This window comes from Pelodiscus sinensis, chromosome 19 (assembly GCF_049634645.1).
Source record: "Pelodiscus sinensis isolate JC-2024 chromosome 19, ASM4963464v1, whole genome shotgun sequence".
NCBI classification, from domain to species: Eukaryota; Metazoa; Chordata; order Testudines; family Trionychidae; genus Pelodiscus; species Pelodiscus sinensis.
The window spans coordinates 3,040,852-3,063,075 of NC_134729.1; the positions used below are offsets into that span (position 1 = coordinate 3,040,852).

Here is a 22,224-nt window from a genome sequence, read left to right on the forward strand (position 1 = left end):
CTGCCCCGTGCCAGTTTCCAGGGCAACTGAGTATTAATAGTAGCAGCTACACTCTCTAGCTCCCGCCACAATGCACAGCCGGGGCGTGGACCAGAGGCGGGGCGCTTCGTGGGCTGCACTGGTCGGGTCCCCCTCTTGCTCTTGTCCCTGGTGTCACCCCTCTCCGTGCTGGGCAGGCAGAGGGCCTGGCACCCGCAGCGCGAACGCCCTGAACGGCGAGGGGCAGAGCCAGCCGCAGCCCGCAGTGCCAAGGGCTCTGTGCCCCCTGCCCCGGCCTGCGTGGACTCCCTGCTGTGCGTCGGGCCGTGCTGCGGATACTAGCTCCGCCGTCTCCCCCTCCCTGCGCAGGTCCCAGTGGCGAGCGAGTCGCAGGGCGTGGTCCAGCAGCCGTTCCAGCAGCCCGTGCTGGTGCCCGCCAGCCAGTCGGTGCAGGGAGGGCTGCAGTCGGGCGGGATGCCCGTCTATTACAGCGTCATGCCCACAGCCCAGCAGAACGGCACCAGGTACAGGCGATCCCTGCGGGGCCGTTCCCAAGCTCCACTCCCTGCACGTGGGCGGGGTGGAACGCTCCCCCTCCTTGCATCCACCGTGGGAAGGGGGTGCTGTGGGTGCTGGCCGGGGGCAGCCGTTAGCAGAGCCTGCTGGGAGGGGCTGTGGCTCTGTGGGGCACCCCTGCTCTCCTGCCGTGCTGGAATCCTCCCCCCGAGCCAGGCATGGGGTCGGGGCCTGGAGATACAGCAAGGCAGAGCTGGGGAGGGACAGTCCTGGGGGGCTGCATTTGGAGCCTCTCCTGCCCCAGACTCTGCCATGTCCTCGGGCAGCGCTGGGCCGGGGTGGGCGGTGGAATCCTCGCGGCTGCCCCAGATGCCCCTGCAGCTGCGCGGCCTCGCCTGGTTCAGAGCAGGAGGGTGCGGGGCTGGGACAGTTGGGGGGCCCTTGCCAGGCGGGGCCCTGCCCGAGGAGACGTCGATTCCTCTCCCTTCCCCAGGCTGCCAGTCGGGGGCCGCGACCACCCTCTCGCGCTGCCCCGCCCCGGTGTCCGTAGCCGGTCTCCTCGGGTGCTGCTCCTCCCTGGAACCGGCCCCATGCACGGGCACTCTGGGAAGGGAGCCCAGCCCTTGGGGGAGCAGGAACCGCCTCCGAGGCCGGATCGGGGGAAACGCGGCCCCGGCGCCTCACCACAGCTCTCTCCCGGCAGCCCCTCGGTCGGGTACCTGCAGGCCCCCGGCTCCGAGCAGTACCAGATGCCCCAGTCTCCCTCGCCCTGCAGCCCACCACAGATGCAGCAGCAGTATTCAGGTAAGGAGACGGGCCCCCCCGCGGTGTCTGCCCCGACTCAGGTGGTCTCAGCCCAGGTCCGTGAGCGCCGAGGGCAGCAGCCGCCGGGCTGGGGCCAGGCAGAGGCTGGTGTGGGGCAGCCAGCTGTGCTGCTGGGCCTGCTTGGGGGAGCGATGCTGGGCGGCCAGTCCGCCCCGCCACCCCCCTCTGGAGGGGCCTGCTGCCTGGGGCGTGGCTGGAGCAGGGGCTGCCCTGTGCTCCCCGGGGGCCTTGCTGGGCCATGGGAGGCCAGTGCCTCTGCCCATCCGCTAGCCAGGGCCCTCGAGCCGGGCCTCGGGGGCCACCTGCTGGGAGCGGCGGGTATTGCCGCAGACTCGGACTCCCAGCCTGGAGCCGCCAGCACTAAGCTTTTCAAATTGTGCTCCCAGCCCAAGAGGTGAGCGCCAGGACTCCTGGGTTCCCTCTCCAGCCCTGGAGGGGAGTAGGGGGGAGTGGTTAGAGGAGGGGGCTGGGAGCCAGGACTCCTGGTTCCCTCTCCAGCCCTGGAGGGGAGTAGGGGGGAGTGGTTAGAGCAGGGGGCTGGGAGCCAGGACTCCTGGTTCCCTCTCCAGCCCTGGAGGGGAGTAGGGGGGAGTGGTTAGAGCAGGGGGCTGGGAGCCAGGACTCCTGGTTCCCTCTCCAGCCCTGGAGAGGAGTAGGGGGGAGTGGTTAGAGCAGGGGGCTGGGAGCCAGGACTCCTGGGTTCCCTCTCCAGCCCTGGAGGAGAGTAGGGGGGAGTGGTTAGAGCAGGGGGCTAGGAGCCAGGACTCCTGGGCTCTCTCCCCAGAGCCGGAGGACAGAGGGAGGCGCCAGGGTTTCGTCTTGGCTGTCATGCGCGCTGTGAAATGGGCTGAAGGGCACCGGGCAGCAGAAGGATGTGCCAAGTCCTCGGTGTGGGGGGGAGGGGAGCGGAGCGGCGATCCCGTGGGCTCCCCAAACAGCGTGGTACTTGGCTGCCTCTTCCCCCTCCCCTCCCCGCCCCAGAGCAGCATGGCTCGGGCTGGTTGAGTGCTGCTGGGGATGTTGAACCGGGCCCCGGGGGCAGCAGGCCGTGCAGGGGGGGCAGGTGCTGGGGAGGTGCCAGGCAGGATGGAGGAGGCAGCCCTGGGGTTTTTCACGCCAGCGCCTCTGCAGCCCCCTGGCTGAGCTGCCTCCCTTCCCCCGTCGTCTGGAGCAGGATTTTGTGCTGGTAAATTTCCCCCATCGTCCTGCTAGCACCAAGTGGGGAGCCCTGCCCTGCCCCGCCCCAGAGAACATGTGAGCCGCTCCCAGGACAAGGCGGCTGCAGCTGCTGGCTCTGGGAGCATGGAGCCTGGCTGGGCTGGAGGAGGATCCGGGTGGCCCCAGCAGCTGGCAGGTGCTGGTATCACTAGGCTGCACTGCCTCGCCTGGGAGGAGAGAAGAGGTGGGGGACAGAGTGTCCGGGGGGCTCTGCCCCAGCCTGCCCAGGGACCCGAGCTGTTGGCCAGGCCAGGGCACTGCCTGCAGCTTTCCCCCGGGGAGCCTGGCGAGGTCGGGGACACCGCTCCCTGCAGTCCCTGTGCCCAGAACCACCCACCCTGCCCTCCTCGCCACACTGCCACAGGGCCAGCCACGCGCAGGCTGGTGCCCCGGGGGCTCCTGGCTCCCACTGTGGGTGGGCAGAGCGAGCCTGATGGGGCGCAGTGCCAGGCCCGGGGAAGGATGGGGGCGCAGTGCCAGCTCCCCGAGGATGAGGTGCAGTGCTAGGCCCGGTCCCTCCAGACAGCCCTTGTCCCCCTGCAGCTCCAGGGGGCGGGTCCTGCAGCCAGAGGAGCAGCTCCCAGCCCCAGCCGCCTGGCTGTGACGTGGGGCCCTGCCCCGGCTGGGGGGTGGGGGGAGTGCAGCCCCGGCATGGTGCTCCCGTCCCAGCTGCCGTCTCCTCTTGGCAGGGGTGTCTCCCTCAGGGCCCGGCGTGGTGGTGATGCAGCTGAACGTGCCCAGCGGCCCCCAGCCCCCCCAGAACCCGCCTGTGGTGCAGTGGAACCACTGTAAATACTACGGCCTCGACCAGCGGGGGCAGAAGCCGGGGGACCTGTACAACCCGGACACCAGCGCCCAGGTACGGGGCAGAGGGGGGCTCCACAGCAGCTGGGGGGCCTGGCCTCAGCCATCCCGGGCAGAGGAAGGTCCCAGGCATCGGGGAGCTGGGGGGTGGATTCAGCCCCTTGCAGAGAGCAGCTGGGCTTTCCCCCGGGGGGCTGGGCCCGGGGCCCGATCCATGCCACTAACCCTTTCTCCCGTCTCCAGGCCAGCACCCAGTTGACCAGCCCCATCACATCCCCCACTCAGTCCCCGACGCCGTCTCCCGTGACCAGCCTCACCAGCGTGTGCGCAGGGCTCAGCCCGCTGCCGGTCCTCACGCAGTTCCCCCGGCCCGGGGGCCCAGCACAAGGTGAGAAGGGGGCCGGGTGCAGGCAGCCGAGGTGGAGGCGGGGCGCGGGGCTCGCTGGGAGCCAGAGGAGCCTCTGTCGGGAGACTGGCCAGACGCAGAGCTGCGAGGCGCCTGGGCCCAGGCCGTGGGGTGGTGCTGACAGAGGTGCTTTGTGGAGTTGGCATCTGGTCTCTGGGCCCTTGGCCTGGTCCCCTGGGAAGGCGCCGGTAACCAGTGAGAGCTCTCAGCTGGCGAGACGGGCTGTGAACCTGCAAAGCCGTCACTGTTATAGGGGACGGCGGCTGGTGTCCCATGGGGCAGGGTCCCTCGGCCAGCTGTTGCATTAGGCAGAATTTGGTGTCCCATGGGGCGGGGCCTGTTGGCCAGCTGGTGAACGGGGCGGAGCCTGGTGCCCCATGGGGCGGGGCCTGTTGGCCAGCTGGTGGACGGGGTGGAGCCTGGTGCCCCATGGAGCTGGGCCTGTTGGCCAGCTGGTGAACGGGGCGGAGCCTGGTGCCCCATGGGGCAGGGCCTGTTGGCCAGCTGCTGGAAGGGGCGGAGCCTGGTGCCCCATGGGGCGGGGCCTGTTGGCCAGCTGTTGGAAGGGGCGGAGTCTGGTGCCCCATGGGGCGGGGCCTGTTGGCCAGCAGTTCCAGGCCCTACCGGGTGGGTTATTTCCACAGCGGGGTCCCCTTGGACACCGGAACTCGAGGTCTGTGCGCGTCCCACATGACCACTCGCCTGCTGCTGCCCCTGAGATCGTACCCAGAGAGGAGGCCCCGTCCTGAGCTGCCCTTGCCCCCACCCCCCGCTCACGCCGAGCTGACGTGCCCACCCCTGGCAGGAGCAGGGAGGGAAGGGCCAACTCCTGTGCCGAGCTGCAGCCCCCGCCCCAGCCCCCCCAAACCTTTGCTTCTGCTTTCCAGGCGACGGGCGCTACTCCCTCCTGGGCCAGCCACTGCAGTACAATCTTTCCATCTGCCCTCCTCCTCTGCTGCCCAGCCAGCCCAACTACACTGCACACCAGGTAGGGGGAGAGCGGCTGCCAGGCCAGAGGCAGGCAGGGGCCCCCCACCACAGCCAGTGCCCCTCCCAGCCCCCCGCTTGGAGGAGTTGGCATTGCAAGGGGAGCACATGAAGGCTCTACCCCCCAAGCCAGGATCCGAGGGCCCCTGGGGGATGCAGAGATTGGAGGGTCCCCAGAGGGAGCCGCTCCCTCGGCACTTAGATACAGTCCACAGGCGACCGTCAGCAGCGCTTGCTCCCCCTCGCTGGCCCGGCGTCTCCAGTGGCGCAGCCCTGCCCGTGTCCCGGTGGGGAACCATCGAGAGCAGAGCTGTAGACAGAGCCCCGTGGCCCTCCTGCAGGCCAGAGCATCGCGGCTCGGCGAAGAAAGCGAGCAGCTCACGGAGGAGGGGCCACCAGTGGCTGTTAGCCCACCCCGCCCAGGCGCTGGGGCTGCTCCCTGTTCTCCCCTCTGCCGTCTCTGGCACCAGCCACTGTCAGAGATGGGAGCCTGGGCTGGACCCGCCACTGCTCTGCCCCCGCCGGGCCGTTCCTCGGCTCTGCCACATCCCCTTGCTCCGGCCCGGCGCCGCGGGGGAACGGCCGACGTCCCTGCACGGCTCCGCAATCGCGTGGAAATAAACCTCCCTGAATCTCCGTCTTAAAGCCAAAGGGCCTGCGGCTTCGCGCCCCGGTGGGGTGTTGCTGGAGTTGCCTTGGGGAAAGGAACAAGCTTTGAAGTGGCAGAATTTCTCATCTCCCCACGAGCCTCCCCCCTTCCTGCTCCAGCCAGCGGGTCCCTGCCGTCTTTGCCCCTCAGAAGGAAGCTAAATGTGGTGGGGGGAGCCCCGATTTCCTCTCCCCCCCCCCCCCACCAGGCAAAAGTTACAATGGAGGGTGGGTCCGTTGCAGCCGCAGGCCCTGATGGGTGCAGAGTGGCGCCCCACGGGCTGCAGGATCAGGGCCCACGCCGAGTGCCCGGCTGCCGGTCTCAGTCCCGCTGAGGTCCTGTCCCCAGCCAGGCGTCAGCTCCGAGCGTCCTGCAGCCTCTCCCCGAGGCACAGGGGGCCTGGCACGGCAGCGTGGGGGGGAGCCAGGCTCACCGTGGTGTGCTGAGCGGGAGGGCCGGGCATCCCAGCTCCGCAGGGCCGGGGCCTTCTCCGGGTGAGTGTCTGGCTTTGCTCTTCCAGGGCCAGACCGGGATGAAGCACGGAAACCGGAGCAAGAGACAAGCCCTCAAGTCCGCGTCCACCGACCTCGGCACAAGCGACGTAGGCAAGTGGCCACAGGCCTCGGGGGCTGCTCCCGCCCGGCGGCCCAGGCTGGAAATCCCCGATCCTGGCCACGACCCGCTGGGGTCTAGAGCAGAGAGACCCGTGGCCTGCGGAAGTGCTGCCCTTGGAGGGCATCTGCAGTGTCAGCAGAGCCCCCCTGTGCCCTGCCTGCCCCGTGCCGAGCGAAGATACGGCTGCGGCGGGCGGGAGCGTGTGCCGGGACACGCACACTGCCCAGTGCTTAAAGGGAGGGGAAGAATCGACGTGTGGGTTCTATCCCCTCCTCTGGGGGCAGAGGCACCTACTGGCTAAGGCGGCTGGGAGCCAGGACGCCTGGATTCTGTTCCCAGCTCAGGGAGGGCAGGGGAGTCTAGTGGTTAGAGCAGAGCTGTCGCTGGCTTGCTGGGAGCCCTCTGCCCCTCCCTGCTGGATCCCAGCGGCTGCCTCCGCCCGCTGCCCGAGGGCTGGCAGGGGTTGAAGTGCCCATGGGCCTGTAGGGTGGTTGCTCAGTGCCCCCCGGGAGCAGAGTCAGCACTTGCTGACAGGGGGGCCAGGCTGCAAGGCAGATGCCTGCCCCACCCCCAGACAGCTGCAGCAGTGACGCCAGGGCCCCTTTAAACCCCCCGCCCTCCCGCCCCGGGCAGTGGAAACAGAGCAGGGAGGGGCTGGGGATCTGTTACAGGCTGGTTTAATATTAGCTCAGAATTTGGTCTGCTGGGGCCCTGGGACGGCTGCTCACGCTGCCTGGCGCACGGAGCCCCAGCCGCGGCCAGGACAGGCTCCGGGCCCTGACAGCTGCAGCCTGCGGGCGCGGCCCGGGTACCGCCCGGCTCAGCTCCGTTCTCAGCCGGGTCTAACTGAAGCCCTGCGCTGGGCATTGGCTCCCCTGCCCTCTCGGGAGCCGGGTTTGCCCTGAGCCGGAGGGGCTGGGGCTGCCTGGCTGTCCGCAAAGGCCCCGTGCTACAGCCAGGTGCCCCGGCGGAGCCCCAAGTGCTCAGCCCCTCGTGCCCACTTCCCCAGGCTGGCGGGACGCTTCCCCCTCGACAGCCAGCTGGCCTCCTGCGCCTGGAGGGGACTGGCCTGGGGGCGCCAGGGGGCCTTGGGGGCTGATCACTTCCCCCTTGACAGCCAGCTGTCTGCCTGCGCCTGGAGGGGACTGGCCTGGGGGCGCCAGGGGGCCTTGGGGGCTGATCACTTCCCCCTTGACAGCCAGCTGTCTGCCTGCGCCTGGTGGGGACTGGCCTGGGGGCGCCAGGGCCTTGCATTACACAGCCCCTGCTGGGGAAGGGGGTGACCTGGGAGTGCACCAGGACTTCCCGCCTCCCACCCCTGGGACTTGACCAATTCATCCAAGCAGGGACTGAGGGCCCCCTTCCAGAGCCGGGAGTAGAACCCAGGAGTCCTGGCTCCTAGCCCCCTGCTCCAACCGATAGGCGCCACTCCCCTCCCCCATGCTAACCACTAGTCCTCCCAGCCGCTGACCCGGCCTTGTCTCCCGCAGTGCTGGGCCGGGTGCTGGAGGTGACGGACCTGCCGGAGGGCATCACGCGCACGGAGGCCGACAAGCTCTTCACTCAGCTCGCCATGGCCGGGGCCAAGATCCAGTGGCTGAAGGAGACGCGGGGACGGCGCGGCGCCGGGGGCGGCGCCGGCGACAACAACGGCCCGGCGGAGAACGGCCGCCACCCGGACCTCGCTGCCTTGTACACCGTGGTGGCCGTCTTCCCCAGCCCGCTGGCCGCCCAGAACGCCTCGCTGCGCCTCAACAACTCCCTCAGCCGCTTCCGGCTGCGCGTGGCCAAGAGAAGCTACGACCTGCGCGTGCTGGAGCGGGCCAGCTCCCAGTAGGGGCCCCCCCGGCCCCGCCCCCCCGCCCGCCCCGCGCCCGGCCCCTATTTATATGGACACAATGAAGAGATGAGAAATTGATCATTATTTTTTTTTGGAGTGGAAGAACATTTCCTCCCCCCCCCCCCCCCCGGGAACGCGCCCCCACTGCCCCCCCGGACACAGGTTGCGCTGGGTCCAGCGTTGTGCCGCGGCGGGCGCTGCGCTCACTTGCACATGCAGCGGTTGGCAGGGGCTGGTCTCTGTACAGTCTATTTAATCCAGAGGGAGCGGGGGGGTTGGGTTTGTTTTTAAATATAAAAAAAAAAAATCATCTTGTCACTTTCAAGCGGCTTCCCATTTCTGTGCCCAGCGCGAGGGGTTACCGACAGACCCCCCCCCCCCCCGCAGCTCTGGGACTCCTCCCTCCCTCTCTCCCCCCTCCCCGCAGGGCAAGCCCCCCCCACTGTACCCCTCCTGGGGTATCACCAAGGGACGTGCCCCCATCACCAGTGAGCAGGCCAAGCCGCTGCCCTGAATGGCTGTCAGGGTTGTGACCCTCAGCTTGAGAGCCCCTGGGCCCCAGCCTGGCTTCCCTCACTGCGGAAGAGGCACAGGGCCCAGCCTGGGCCTGTGCGGGGCCCGGGCTGGGCAGAACGCTGGGAGCCGAGGTGCACCAGGGAGGTAAGAGCCGTCTGCAGGGGGCGAATCACTCACCTCAGGGCTGGCGCGTGTGGGCAGCAGAGCCGGGAGTGGACCCGGGGCTCAGCAGGACGGGGCGTCCCTTGGAGGGGGCAACCAACTCATCCGAAAGGGGTCACGCCCTTAGGGGTGGGGGCGTCCTCCGTGTGTCTTCGGAGGGGGCGTCTGTGCCAGGCCCCCGCTCTGCTCTGGTCGGGGCACCACACGCCGGTCCCAGCGCGGGGGCTCCGTGCCCGGCCTAAGGATGTTACAGATCACGTCATTGACAAATCGAATAGTCGATGCATTTTGGCATCGACTATTCAATTATTCGAGAGGGCGGCGCCGCCCCTTTGTATGCCACAGCGGCGTTTCGAAGGGGCAGCGCCACACGGAGCAGCTGATCCCGGGCTCCGTGCGGCGCCGCCCCTTTGTATGCCACAGCGGCGTTTCGAAGGGGCAGCGCCACACGGAGCAGCTGATCCCGGGCTCCGTGCGGCGCCGCCCCTTTGTATGCCACAGCGGCGTTTCGAAGGGGCAGCGCCACACGGAGCAGCTGATCCCGGGCTCCGTGCGGCGCCGCCCCTTTGTATGCCACAGCGGCGTTTCGAAGGGGCAGCGCCACACGGAGCAGCTGATCCCGGGCTCCGTGCGGCGCTGCCCCTTTGAAGTCCCCCCCCTTCCTCCCCCTTTGCTACCTCCCTAGCTCCCTGCTGTGATGTGACGTAGCCCAGGCGGGACCCAGTGACCGTGGAGCGCAGCCTGTCCTAGAGCCGTGCCCTGGGCGTTCAGCCCCTGGCTCCCTGTCGGCCGGCACAGAGGCGAGGAGCCGCCGAGCCCCTTGGGAACGGCCCTGGGCGTGTTTGGAGACACGTGTCCTGCTCCCCAAGGGCTCCGGCGCCCGGCGGCGGAGTGGGGCCTGGAGCCTGCCACCCGGCAGCGGCCCCGGTCCCTGAGCACCCGGCGTTCGCCACAGGCAGGGGCACCCGGCGGCAGCAGGGACGGGGTGAGAGCCCCCAGGGACAAGGGCTGGTGGCAGCTCGAGGCCCCTGAGAGCCGCCCCCCATCAGAGCCTGCACAGGGAGGGGCTCCGGCCTGCCCCGCACGCACTGCATTGTGGGTATCGTCTGCAGCCCCAGGGGCTGAGTGCAAGCGAGAGCAGCCCCAAGGCGGCTCAGGCCCTGCGTGGGGGGGGGCGAGCGCCGAGGGGCTCCCCCCAGCCTGCCAGAGCCCCGTGTCTGCAGGGAGCCAAAGGCCGCAGGCTCACCCTGTCCCTGGTGACCGGGCCGTGGGAACCAACCCCCCCCCCCGTCCCACCTGGGGCTGGGCTGGCTGCCTTAGGCCGCGTCCACCGGCCCCACCGGGCAAGCAGCCAGCAGCTCCTGCCGGCCAGGCCGGCTCGTGTGCAAGCTCCGATTTCTCAGCGTCAGCCTCCCCGATGGGGCTCAGCTGTTCGCTCCCCTCTCGCCCTGTCAGTCCGTCTCCAGCCGCGCGCCCCGTGCAGCCCGGTGCTGGCTCGGCCGAGGGGCTCTGAGCCGGGGCCCGTCTCTGTGGGGCACTGAGCGGCTTTCGGGGAGGATTTATCCAGCGGGAGGGAGCCCGAAGCTCAGAGGTGAGTCTTACACACGCGTGTGCACCCACCCGCACTCGCCACACGCGTGTGCACCCACCCGCACTCGCCACACGCGTGTGCACCCACACACCTCTTGCTGGGTTTCTCCTCTGTCCACTGCTGCCCACCTGTCTCAGATGCCCCCTTCCCTTCCACATTGGGGCAAGGGGGCTGGCCAGCAGCCAGGATGCCCAAAGGCTCCCCCTCTCCCCGCCTTTGCTATTACTAGTGGCCTGCCCTTGCTGCCACACACACACACACACACACACACACACCCTGCTGCGACTGGCCCCCCCGCGCACACACCCTCCTGTGACTCCCCCCTCCACACACACACACACCCCCTCCTGTGACTGGCCCCCCCGCGCACACACCCTCCTGCAACCCCCCCACACACACACACCCCCTCCTGCGACTGGCCCTCCCGCGCACACACCCTCCTGCAACCCCCCCCACACACACACACCCTCCTGCGACTGGCCCCCCCGCGCACACACCCTCCTGCAACCCCCCCCCACACACACACCCTCCTGCGACTGGCCCCCCCGCGCACACACCCTCCTGTGACTCCCCCCTCCCCACACACACACACACACACCCTCCTGCAACTGGCCCCCCCCGCGCACACACCCTCCTGCAACCCCCCCCCCACACACACGCCCTCCTGTGACTGGCCCCCCCGCGCACACGCCCTCCTGTGACTGGCCCCCCCGCGCACATACACACACGCCCTCCTGTGACTGCCCCCCTGTGCACACACCCTCTTGCAACTGCCCCCCCTCTCCCCCCACACACACACGCCCTCCTGGGACTGGCCCACACGCGCACAGACCCCCTCCCGCGTCTGACACACACAGCAGGGGTAACACACCCCTGCGAGCTGGGGGGTGAGGGGCTCGTCGGACGCCAGGACTTACGCCAGTGTTCCTGGGCCGGGCGTGCGGGGGGCTGTGGGCGAGGTGCCACCAGGCACAGCAGAAAGGGGGCGACCAGGAGGTTGGGGGCCTGGTGCTGTCTCCTCTTGGGGGTGCCCGGCCCTTGCCAGTCCCCGGGCGGGTTGCTCATCGCACAAGCCTGGCACCATGGGCAGGCCCCAGGACTCCTGTGCCCGTGGATCCCTGAGCAGGGCCCAGCTGGCGCTGCCGTGGGGCAGGGGGTGCGGTGCTCGCTCATCCTGCGGCATTGTCACTTGGCTGCCGGTTAGTGGGGGTGGCTGGGGAGCCCCCGTGACCCCTCTGCTCCCCCTTGCAGCATGACGGAGAAGGAGGCGCTGGCGCCGCCGGCCTCACCCGCACCGGGAGGGAAGCCAGGGAGCGGGGTAAGTGCGCCCACAGGATCGGCCCCGGAGCCTGCCCTGTCCCCCTGCGACGGCTGCCGGATGGGGGGATGTGGCTCCCAGTGGCTGAGACCCCCCCAACGGTTTGAGATTCAGTCTGGGCTCCCCCCGCCCCAGATCGAGGGGCGCTGGCTGGGCCGGGGGTGGCTGGTGGGGCAGCCAGGCTGAGTCCCAGCGCACCCCACGTTCCCAGCCCCAGGCCAGCGCCGGGGCCTTCGATCCGATGAGTTGGGGGTGTCGGGGTTCACTCCCTGCTGGAGCAGGGCCCCACGGGGGTGAGGGGCTGAGCCCTCCCCCAGGCCGGGCAGCGCCAATTCCCTGGGGGGCCGCTGGCCCCTGCCCTTTGCTGGAGGAGGGGTAGGGTGGGGACCGGCTCATCATGCTCCTGGGCTTGGGAGCCCCACTGCTCTGTGCCCCCTGCCGCGCCGCCGCGCCCACCCCCTGCAGGGCTCTGCCCCGGCACTGAGAACTTAGCGAGGGGGTGGAGCCAGCTGGGGGTGCAGACGTGGGCAGCCAAGGCAGCTCTAGCCCCCCCCCAGAGGCCTGGGAGTGCGGAGCCCAGAGGGGCCAGGGCCCCGTCTGGGTTCCTACCACCCTCCTGGGGCAGTGGCCTCCCCACCCCGGCAGTGCCAGCCTGCAGGGCGAACGCCCGGCCCGGTGCCCTGGGGGGGTGGACTCCTGGGCTCTTTGCCCAGTGGCTGCTTCTGACTCCCCACGGAACCCTGGGGCAAGCCCCCGTCCCTGCCCGTGCCTCGGTTTCCCCCGGGGAGGGCTGTGGGTGTCTCCCAGGTGCCCGGTGTCTCCCCCCAGCTCGGGGCGCTGAAGCGGCTGCTGCAGCGGAAGCCCAAGGAGGAGCCGGCGCCCGAGCCGCAGCCCAACGGGGAGCTGGTCAGCCCCACGGGGGGGCCCATCTACTACATCTACGAGGAGGAAGAGGAGGAGGAGGAGGAGGAGCCGGAGCCGCCCCCGGAGCCCCAGAAGCCCGTCAACGACAAGCCCCACAAGTTCAAGGATCATTACTTCAAAAAGCCCAAGTTCTGCGACGTCTGCGCCCGCATGATCGTCCGTGAGTGGGGGGGGGGCAGCGTGGCTGAGGTGTGGGACGGCCCAGGAGCAGGGTCGGGCCCAGGCCGGGACTTGGCCCCCCCGGCACCTTTGCCAGTCCGGGGGGCAGTAACGGGCCCCTGCTGCCTGGCTGGGGGGGGCTGGAGGGGCCTGGCAGAGGCCCCCCCTCATGGAGACATCGGCTCCCAGGGGCTCTGTCACGGGGGGTACCGCCCCGCCTTTGCTGCTCCAAAGGCCCCGTACCAGCCCTGAACCCGGTCCCCATCCAGGCCCCACCCGCACCCCTGAGCTGTGACCCCTGGATGGGGGGGTCTCTAGCCGAGCAGGTTCCAGGGCTGGGACGTTTCATCGATTCTTCCTCCCCTCCCCCCCAGTCAACAACAAATTCGGCCTGCGGTGCAAGAACTGCAAAACCAACATCCACCAGCACTGCCAGTCCTACGTGGAGATGCAGCGCTGCTTCGGAAAGATCGTGAGTCAGCCCGGCCCCCTCGGGTGGGGAAACTGAGGCACGGGGCGGGGCAGCGACTCACCAAAGTCCCACAGGGTTAGAAGACAGAGCTGGGGTAGAACGCAGGCATCCTGGCTCTCCTCTGACCACTAGGCCCCACTCCCTTCCCAGAGTGGGGGGGAGAGCACAGGAGTCCTGGGCCCTGGCCCTGCTCTGACCACTAGGCCCCACTCCCTTCCCAGAGTACGGGGAGAGAACAGGAGTCCTGGCACCCGGCCCTGCTCTGACCACTAGGCCCCACTCCCTTCCCAGAGTGGGGGGAGAGCACAGGAGTCCTGGGCCCTGGCCCTGCTCTAACCACTAGGCCCCACTCCCTTCCCAGAGCAGGGGGAGAGCACAGGAGTCCTGGGCCCTGGCCCTGCTCTGACCACTAGGCCCCACTCCCTTCCCAGAGTACGGGGAGAGAACAGGAGTCCTGGCACCCGGCCCTGCTCTGACCACTAGGCCCCACTCCCTTCCCAGAGTGGGGGGGAGAGCACAGGAGTCCTGGGCCCTGGCCCTGCTCTGACCACTAGGCCCCACTCCCTTCCCAGAGCGGGGGGGAGAGCACAGGAGTCCTGGGCCCTGGCCCTGCTCTAACCACTAGGCCCCACTCCCTTCCCAGAGCGGGGGGGAGAGCACAGGAGTCCTGGCCCCCGGCCCTGCTCTGACCACTAGGCCCCACTCCCTTCCCAGAGCGGGGGGGGAGAGCACAGAAGTCCTGGTGGCGCGGGCGTCTGTCCATCCTGCAGCGGTAACTCTCCCCCTTTCTCTCCCCCGGGCCCAGCCCCCCGGGTTCCGCCGGGCGTACAGCTCCCCCCTCTACAGCGACCAGCAATACGCCTGCGTCAAGGAGCTGCTCTGTAAGTACCCGCCCCCGCCCTGGGCTCCCCGCCCCTCCCCCGTGCCCTCTGGGGAACAGCCCCCCCCCCCCCCGACTCACTGCCCCCGTGTGGTGTCTCCGGCTCAGCGGCCGCCAATCGGAGCGACCCCGTGTTCGAGACCCTCCGCACCGGCGTGGTCATGGCCAACAAGGAGCGGAAGAAAGGGCAGGACGAGAAGAAGAACGTGAGCCGGGCTCTGGGGGGGGGGGGGCTGCTCCAACGCTGGGGGAGAACTGGGGGGGCTGGATGGGGGGTGGGGCCAGGCTGCCCTGGCGGGGGGGGGGGGGGCTCTGGTGAGGGGCCAGCATCTCCCTGTGCCGCCTGGCGCGAGGTGTCATGGACTGGACAGGGAGGGGAGGGGTCTGCGCCCCAAACCCTACAGCAGCCACTGCTCCCGGCCACAGGCAGCCTGGCCCCCCAGCCCCCGTTCCCTGCCCCCCAGGCCTCTTGGGGCTCTACCCCGTTCGCTGCCCCCCACAATCCCCTACAGCCCTGCCCAGCCCCTGTGCTCCCATTCCCTGCTGCCCTCGGTGCCCTGGGGTCTGGCTGCCCCCCCTACACATGTCCCCATCTAACCCGACCACCCCTTCTCTTTTCCAGCCCTTGGCTGCCATGATGGAGGAGGAGCCGGACTCGGGGAAGCAGGAAGGCAGCAAAGCTGAGGCAGGTGGGAACCTGGGGAGCCGCAGTCGGCTGGAGTTGGGGGGCTGCAGCCTGGGTGTTTGGGGGGGGTCTCCTAGCTTGGCAAATGAAACTGACCCCCTGTTCCCCCCTGCTTCCAGGCAACCCTGAAGGGGACAAGAAGGCAGAGAAAAGTGCCCCTGATGACAAGGTAACCCCTGCACCCCTCCCTGTGCCCCTCTCCCCCTGCACCCCTCTCCCCTGCGCCCCTCCCTGTGCCCCTCTCCCCCTACACCCCACCCCCCCACACCCCTCTTCCCCCTGCACCCCTCCCTGTGTCCCTCTCTCCCTACACCCCTCTCCCTACACCCCACTCCCCCTGCACCCCTCCCTGTGCCCCTCTCCCCCTACACCCCACCCCCCTGCACCCCTCTTCCCCCTGCACCCCTCCCTGTGCCCCTCTTCCCCTACACCCCACCCCCCCGCACCCCTCTTCCCCCTGCACCCCTCCCTGTGTCCCTCTCTCCCTACACCCCTCTCCCTACACCCCACTCCCCCTGCACCCCTCCCTGTGCCCCTCTCCCCTGCTCCCAGTGCTCCCTAAAGACACGGTCCCCTCCCTCCCACCCCCATGAGCGGTGCCAGGCTGCAGCAGAACTGTGGGGTGGGGGGCGGCCGGGGCAGGGCCTGGCAGGCAGAGGGTGCCTGTGGCCCCTGCCCCCCACTGGCCTGGCTCTGATCCCTGCTCCCTCACCCCCAGACCAAGAAGCCGCAGCCGGGGTTCCTGCAGACCCATTACTTCGTGGCCCTTTATCGCTTCAAAGCCCTGGAGAAGGACGACCTGGATTTCCAGTGAGTGGGGCTGGGGGCTGGCCGGGCCGTGGGTGGGGCTGGGGGCTGGCTGGGCCGTGGGTGGGGCTGGGGGCTAGCTGGGCCGTGGGTGGGGTTGGGGGCTGGCCGGGCCGTGGGTGAGGCTGGGGGCTGGCCGGGCCGTGGGTCAGGCTGGGGGCTGGCCGGGCCGTGGGTGGGGCCCGGGGGCGACGTTGTCCTTGGTCTTTCCGCGCGTGTCGGCCGCGGGGTCGGTCTCCCTGCCCCGAGCTGCCCCGCTCGGCCGAGCCGGCTTCCAGACACAGGAGTCCGGAGCCTGGAGAGCCTCTGCGGAGGGCAGAGACCCTGCCCTGGCTGGGATCGGGGCCCCTGGGGCCGGGTGCTCCCGAGGCACCTCCTGCCTGGAGCTCTCAGGCGCAAGGGGAGTCCCCCAGGTTCATAGGGGGCCTTTGCTCCTGGGACACGGGGAGCCGGGCCCAGCGGGGGATCGGTCCCCAGCATCCGGGGGCCGGGCCCAGCATGGACGGGGTCCCACAAGGCCACAGGGGAGCAAAGGCAGCGGCCAGCGGTTTGGGGATCTGGGAGGCAGGACGTGGCGTTACCCGCGGGGGCCGGGCACCCCGGAGCTCTTAGCTGGGCCTTTGCCTTGCAGGCCCGGGGAGAAGATCGCGGTGGTGGATGACTCCAACGAGGAGTGGTGGCGGGTAAGGGGGGGTTCTCCCCGGGGGGGGGGGGGGCTCTGGGATCTTGGCAGCCCCAGTGGAGCCCAGACCCTGGGAGTTTGGGGGGGGGGAAGCGTAAAGCTGGTGATTTGTCTTCAGCTGTCACAAGGGTGAGGGGCAGCCTCCAGGGGAGGGGATGTGGGTGATGTGTGAGCTACCCCCCAATCCCAGCCTGCAGCTGCCAACCCTGCCCCTCACCCCGCCGGTGCCCCTTGCTCACAGCCCAGCCCTGCCAGTGCCCCCTTAGTCCTACCCCACAGCCCTGCCAGTGCCCCCTTAGTCCTACCCCACAGCCCCTGCCCCTCACTCCCGCCGGTGCCCCTCACTCCCGCCCCACAGCCCCTGCCAGCCCAGCCCCATGCTCCCCTATGCAAACAGCTTTGCCAATGTCCACACCTCTCCCTGGAGGCTGTGGGTCTCAACTGTTTCAGCCCAAGCGTGGGGGGGGGCTGCGCTCCATGACCCCCCCCCCCCGTTAACTCTTTGCAGGGGAGGATCGGCGAGAAAATTGGCTTCTTCCCCCCCAACTACATCATCCGGGTGCGGGCGGGCGAGCGGGTGCACAAGGTCACTCGGTCCTTCGTGGGCAACAAGGAGATCGGGCAGATCACGCTGAAGAAGGATCAGGTGAGCACGGCGCGAGCTTATCCCCCTCCCCCACGGCCCCCGCTACCCTCCCCCGCCACCTCCCCCATCACCCCAAGAGTCTGACGCAGCCACTCGGCCTGCCAAGCGCAGCATGGACCCCCCCCCAGGCAGGGCCTGGCTCTGCCCCCCTTCCCCACACTGCCAGGGTCTGCCCCTGCACCCCAATCATCTCGTTCCCTCCAGCTCACCCTCGCTGCATCTCTGCCCCGTTCCTTCTCCCCAGACGGGGGTGCCCAGCCCTCCCTCCCCACCCGTGTGCTCCCTGCCTCCCTCCCGCCCCGGGTGCCCCCCTGGGGTCCCCACCAGCGTCTCACCTGCCCCCGGGCGCCCCCCTGGAGTCCCCACCAGCGTCTCACCTGCCCCCGGGCGCCCCCCTGGAGTCCCCACCAGCGTCTCACCTGCCCCCGGGCGCCCCCCTGGGGTCCCCACCAGCGTCTCTCCCGCCCCGGGCGCCCCCCTGGGGTCCCCACCAGCGTCTCACCTGCCCCCGGGCGCCCCCCTGCCCTGCAGATCGTGGTGCAGAAGGGAGAGGAGGTGAACGGCTACGTCAAAGTCTACACTGGCCGCAAGGTGGGGCTCTTCCCCACGGACTTCCTGCAGGAGATCTGAGCCGGGCCGGGCCGCCGGCAGGTTGTGCCCAGAGCCGGCCCCGCAGGCTCGTCCTTAGAGAGCCCCCAGAGACAGCAGCCGCTGGAGCCCCCTTCCGGGGAGGAATTCCCCGGGCACCGTCCTCACTGCAGGGAGCAGATCTTCAGCAAAGACTGGGTCGGCTGCCCCACCCCCACCTCCCAGCACCTGGGCCCGGGACTCGCACGAGAGGCACGACCGCCAGCCGCCTTGGCCTGGGACATGCATGAGGGGCACAGCTGCCATCCCCCTTGACCCAGGACTCGTATGGGGCACAGCCACCGGCTGCCAGCCCCCTTGGCCCAGGACTCGCACGAGAGGCATGACTGTTGGCCGCCTTGGCCTGGGACGCACACGAGGGGCACGACCGCTGGCCGCCTTGGCTCAGGACTCGCACGAGGGGCACGACCGCTGGCCGCCTTGGCTCAGGACTCGCACGAGGGGCACGACCGCCGGCCGCCTTGGCTCAGGACTCGCACGAGGGGCACGACCGCCGGCCGCCTTGGCTCAGGACTCGCACGAGGGGCATGACCGCCGGCCGCCTTGGCCCAGGACTCGCACGAGGGGCACGACCGCCAGCCACTTTGGCTCGGGACGCACACGAGGGGCACGGCCGCCGGCCACCATGGCCCGCGATGCGCAGGGAGAGGCAGACACGGCCATGACCCCGGCAGTGCTGCAGCCTTGCGCGTGGATCTGTCCCCCAACTCCGTGGCAGCCTGGGGTGCGCTGCAGCTCCCTTGTTTGCTCTCCCAGGAGGGTGGGGGAAGGGGCCAGGGCCTACACCCTCCCCATGACATTTCTCTCCTGTCCGGTTTCCTTTGCCATGACCCCTTGCTGCCTTCAGACACGGCCTGTCCCGCCTGGCTCCCTGCGGGGCTGGGGCAGGCGTCTGTGTGTGGTGGCCCAGGAGGGGTCTCCCTTCCTCAGGGGCTGGGGTGTGGCGGGGGGGGCTGTTGCTGGGTGTGTGCAGTCTTGCTGCATGTTGTCAATATACCTGTGTTCCCCCTCCCGGTTCCTCCTCCGGGGTGGGGGGCGGGGGGGGCAGGGAAGTGGTCTGGCAGCTCCGGGGTTTGCATGCACCGCCCGGGGTGCAGAGATGGGGGGCGGGGCTGTGCGGCTGTGCAGCCAGCAGGGGGCACTCCTGGCATAGGGATTGGCATTTCTCCGTGGCGCACTCCTCTCCAGCGCTCTGCCCGGCTGCCCCTTGCAGGAGTGCGAGGTCGGCCCCCGCCGCTGGGGGGCCGGGCGTTGGGCCGGGGAGGCGGCTGGCTTGGAGCTGCCACGGGGCTAGACCTCCACTCCTGTTCCCAGCTGCCCCGGGAGGGGTCTCCACAAGGGAGGCCAATGGTTAACCTGTTAACTGGTGCACATCACCCTACCCAGTGGGACTGGAACAGCTCCCCGCCTGCCACGGGCAGGAGCCACTCCAGCCCCACAGGGGGCCCACTGCGGATGGGGGACCCGCTCCAGCCTCACAGGGGGCCCACTGCAGATGGGGGACCCGCTCCAGCCCCACAGGGGGCCCACTGCAGATGGGGGACCCGCTCCAGCCCCACAGGGGGCCCCACTGCAGATGGGGGACCCGCTCCAGCCCCACAGGGGGCCCCACTGTTGATGGGGGGACCCGCTCCAGCCCCACAGGGGGCCCCACTGTTGATGGGGGGGCCCGCTCCAGCCCCACAGGGGGCCCCACTGTTGATGGGGGGACCCGCTCCAGCCTCACAGGGGGCCCCACTGTGGATGGGGGACCCGCTCCAGCCCCACAGGGGGCCCCACTGTTGATGGGGGGGCTGCTCCAGCCCCACAGGGGGCCCCACTGTTGATGGGGGGGGCCGCTCCAGCCCCACAGGGGGCCCCACTGTTGATGGGGGGACCCGCTCCAGCCTCACAGGGGGCCCCACTGTGGATGGGGGACCCGCTCCAGCCCCCACAGGGGGCCCCACTGTTGATGGGGGGACCCGCTCCAGCCCCACAGGGGGCCCCACTGTTGATGGGGGACCCGCTCCAGCCCCATAGGGGGCCCCACTGTTGATGGGGGGACCCGCTCCAGCCCCACAGGGGGCCCCACTGTGGATGGGGGACCCGCTCCAGCCCCACAGGGGGCCCCACTGTGAACGGGGGGAAATGAGCCGGCTGGTGACCGAGGTGGATTTGGAGCTGGGGGTCCTGGCCGGGCCCACAGGCCCTTCCCTCTGGCACTGGACCTCTGAGCCAGGTGGCCAGAGCCCGGAGCTGGCGCCCAGCCCGGAGGGCGCTGTGTATGGGCGCAAGGAGCCAGGTGCCGCCCCAGGCCTCGCGTGTGCTGGGTCATAGGAAAATTCCGGCCTTGGCGGCGGGGGGGGGGGTTAGCGCAAACAGGGGCTTCCCGGGGCTGGCGGGGGGCATGGAGCAGAGCCCGTGGGGTTGGGGCAGCCCAGGCCCCTGCTTTTGGGGCAGAGTGCATCAGGGCCAACTCGCGGGACTCACTGATCTCTCCCCCCCCCCCCCGAGGCCATGGGGTGATGCAGGGGGCTGAGGGCTGATCCTGGGGGGTGCAGGAACTTGGGGCAAGATCAGTCTCACTTTGGGCCACTAGAGGGCGCCAGGGCCCTGCCCATTGCTCTTTCCTGGCTGCAACCTGCCCGCCTGGTTCAGGGCTGGGCAAGGAAAGGGGGTTGGGGGGGAGGGCAGTGTGGGGGGTGCATGGCTGCAAGGGGTGGAGCTTGCAGGGGGCACCCCTCCCCGCCCCCCAAGTTTGGAGAAGTCCAACCAACCCCCATCCACAGCTGTCTCAAGGGCAGCCCCCCACTTCCTGTCCCAAATGGCTTGGCCAATCCGGTGCCTCGGGCAGCAGAGACTGGCCAACGGAGAGAGGGCAACAGCCCCCTTCCCTAGAGCCTGCCCCAGGCCGCCACCCTCCCTGGCACCCGACAACAGGGGAGGGATGTTGCTGGGGCCCGGGGTGGGGAGGGGGGAGCAGGAGCTGGGCTGAGACCCAATGAAGTCTCAGCATAGGGAGGATGCTTATTAAGTTTGCAGATGATCCCCAGCTGGGAGGGGTGAGGAGCGCGTGGAGGACGGGCCATCGTTCAAACTGATCTGGACGCTGGAGAAATGGTGGGAGGGGCAATAGGATGAAGTTCACCAAGGACAAATGCAAAGTGCTCCGCTGAGCAAGGAACAATCCGTGTCTCCCACAGAAGGGGAAGCGACGGTCGAGGAAGGAGCCCGGCAGAAAGGGATCTCGGGGTCAGAGTGGACCACGAGCTAAAGATGAGTCAACAGTGGGACGCTGTTGCAAAAGAAAAAGCAAATGCCGTGGTGGGAGGCATTAACGGGTGTGGGGTGAGCAGGACACGAGAAGTCGTCCTGTCGCTCGAGGCTGAGCAGATTAGGCCTTGGTTGGAGTGTTGTGTCCGGGTCTGGGCGCCACCTTTCAAGAAAGAAACTGGAGAGGGCCAGAGAAGAGCAACACAAATGATGAAAGGTCTAGAGACCGGGAGCTGCGAGGGAAGGCTGAAAGAACTGGGCTTGTTTCATTTAGAAAAGAGAAGACTGAGAGGGGACATGAGAGCGGTTTTCAAGTATCTAAAAGGGTGTTACAAGGAGGAGGGAGAAAAATTGTTCTCCTTTAGCTCTGAGGACAGGCCAAGAAGCAATGGGCTTAAACTGCAGCCAGGGAGGTTGAGGTTGGACATTAGAAAAAACTTCCTAGCTGTCAGGGTGGTTACACACCGGAATAAATTGCCTGGGGAGGTTGTGGACTCTCCATCCCTGGAGATATTTAAGAGCAGGTTGGATAGAGCAGTGTTTCTCAAGCAGTGGTACAGGTACCCTGAGGGGTACTCAAGAGCAGTCCCGGAGGGGGGGGGGGAAGGATTCGTCAACACAAGTGAAATTTGGAGAAAACTGAATTTTTGTTTATTTACTTTTTACACCCAAACATTTCATCGTCCACCCAGCTACGATTAAGTGGTTTAAACTAACGTGTTGCAATGGTAGAAAGAAATTGTGTCTGAAACCTGTAGGGAGTGGGGGTACTCACCATTTTGTTTTCAAAAAGGGGTACTTTATTAAAAAAAAAGTTGAGAAACACTGGTCTGGAGGCGGCTTGGTCCTGCCATGAGGGCAGGGGACGGGACTCGACTCTCAGGGTCCCTGCCAGTTCTAGGATTCTGTGAGTCTATGAAACTCACGTCACGGCAGTGCTCAGTGAGGGTCACTTTCGATCTGTGCCCTAGAGCGAAAAGCTCCCAGGTCCCTTCCCACCCACCCCAGCCAGCCCCTTCCTTGAGGCGGGGTGGGAGCTGCTGCCCCGTAGAGGGGACAGGCCCCGCACCCCATTCCGTGAAGCCAGCCCTCTAGAAGTAACACCCCCCCCACACCCGCCCCAGTGCTCGCCTGGCTCCTCAAGTAATTCAATGAGCTGCCTTTGTCCTGCCATCTGGCCGGCCCCAGCTGGTGAATTGCAGCCCCCCGGGTGTTTCCTCCACCAGCACGGGCAGGAGGCGGCTCCCAGGTCTCCCTCCTCCCCAGGGGGTGGCCACCAGGGCCAGTCTGCAGCTTTGCCCTGCCCCCTTGCTCAGTGTGGGGGCCCTTGTGGGGGAGGGGTGGCCCCTGCAGGGTCTAGGGCAGGGTTTCCCAACCTATGGGTCTGGATCCAAATATGGGTCGCCATTACATTTCAAAAGGGTCACCAAGTCTCCCCCTCGGTGGCTCTGCCCCCTCCCCCCCTGTTTTTGAACTGCCCTGGGTCACCAAGTCTTCCTGAATTGTCAAAATGGGTCCCCATCTGGGAACGGCTGGGCTAGGGTAAGGGGGGGGTCAGGGCCCTCCTATTGGAGCAGAGCAAGTGGGGTGAGAACAGGGCTGGATGTCAAGTGATCAACGGCTCGATGTCAGCATGGTGGTCG

At 68.5% G+C, this 22,224-nt stretch overlaps 2 protein-coding genes across 14 annotated transcripts in view; both read left to right on the plus strand.

Annotated features, from left to right (window-relative positions):
• Nucleotides 1-8,181, plus strand: part of R3HDM2 (R3H domain containing 2) — a 112,097-nt gene extending 103,916 nt beyond the window's left edge. For 5 of the 13 annotated variants that reach the window (XM_075901793.1, XM_075901798.1, XM_075901796.1 and 2 more), the window contains 7 exons: nt 349-503; nt 1,199-1,299; nt 3,228-3,397; nt 3,586-3,730; nt 4,636-4,736; nt 5,905-5,989; nt 7,490-8,181. In XM_075901793.1, coding sequence (XP_075757908.1) covers nt 349-503; nt 1,199-1,299; nt 3,228-3,397; nt 3,586-3,730; nt 4,636-4,736; nt 5,905-5,989; nt 7,490-7,836 — 1,104 coding nt within the window. In that variant the 3' untranslated portion in view covers nt 7,837-8,181. The remainder of the gene's footprint in view (nt 1-348; nt 504-1,198; nt 1,300-3,227; nt 3,398-3,585; nt 3,731-4,635; nt 4,737-5,904; nt 5,990-7,489) is intronic. The other 8 variants (XM_075901807.1, XM_075901804.1, XM_075901803.1 and 5 more) reach the window with 6 other exon arrangements.
• A 1,740-nt stretch (nt 8,182-9,921) lies between these two features.
• STAC3 (SH3 and cysteine rich domain 3) lies at nt 9,922-18,809 on the plus strand. The gene is made up of 12 exons (XM_075901808.1): nt 9,922-10,108; nt 11,360-11,426; nt 12,255-12,510; nt 12,884-12,981; nt 13,787-13,862; nt 13,970-14,067; nt 14,484-14,550; nt 14,666-14,715; nt 15,265-15,356; nt 15,985-16,036; nt 16,544-16,681; nt 17,213-18,809. Exons 2-12 carry the CDS (start codon nt 11,361-11,363, stop codon nt 17,309-17,311), a joined length of 1,092 nt encoding a protein of 363 aa, XP_075757923.1. The 5' UTR covers nt 9,922-10,108; nt 11,360; the 3' UTR covers nt 17,312-18,809.
• Nucleotides 18,810-22,224: the final 3,415 nt, after the last annotated feature.

Bases quoted from the DNA above. Each gene is read 5' to 3' on its own strand.
- STAC3 (XM_075901808.1), top strand. From the start codon at position 11,361: ATGACGGAGAAGGAGGCGCTGGCGCCGCCGGCCTCACCCGCACCGGGA. The intron at 12,511-12,883 runs GTGAGTGGGGGG...CCTCCCCCCCAG, and splicing joins CTGCGCCCGCATGATCGTCC to TCAACAACAAATTCGGCCTG. The intron at 16,682-17,212 runs GTGAGCACGGCG...CCTGCCCTGCAG, and splicing joins TCACGCTGAAGAAGGATCAG to ATCGTGGTGCAGAAGGGAGA.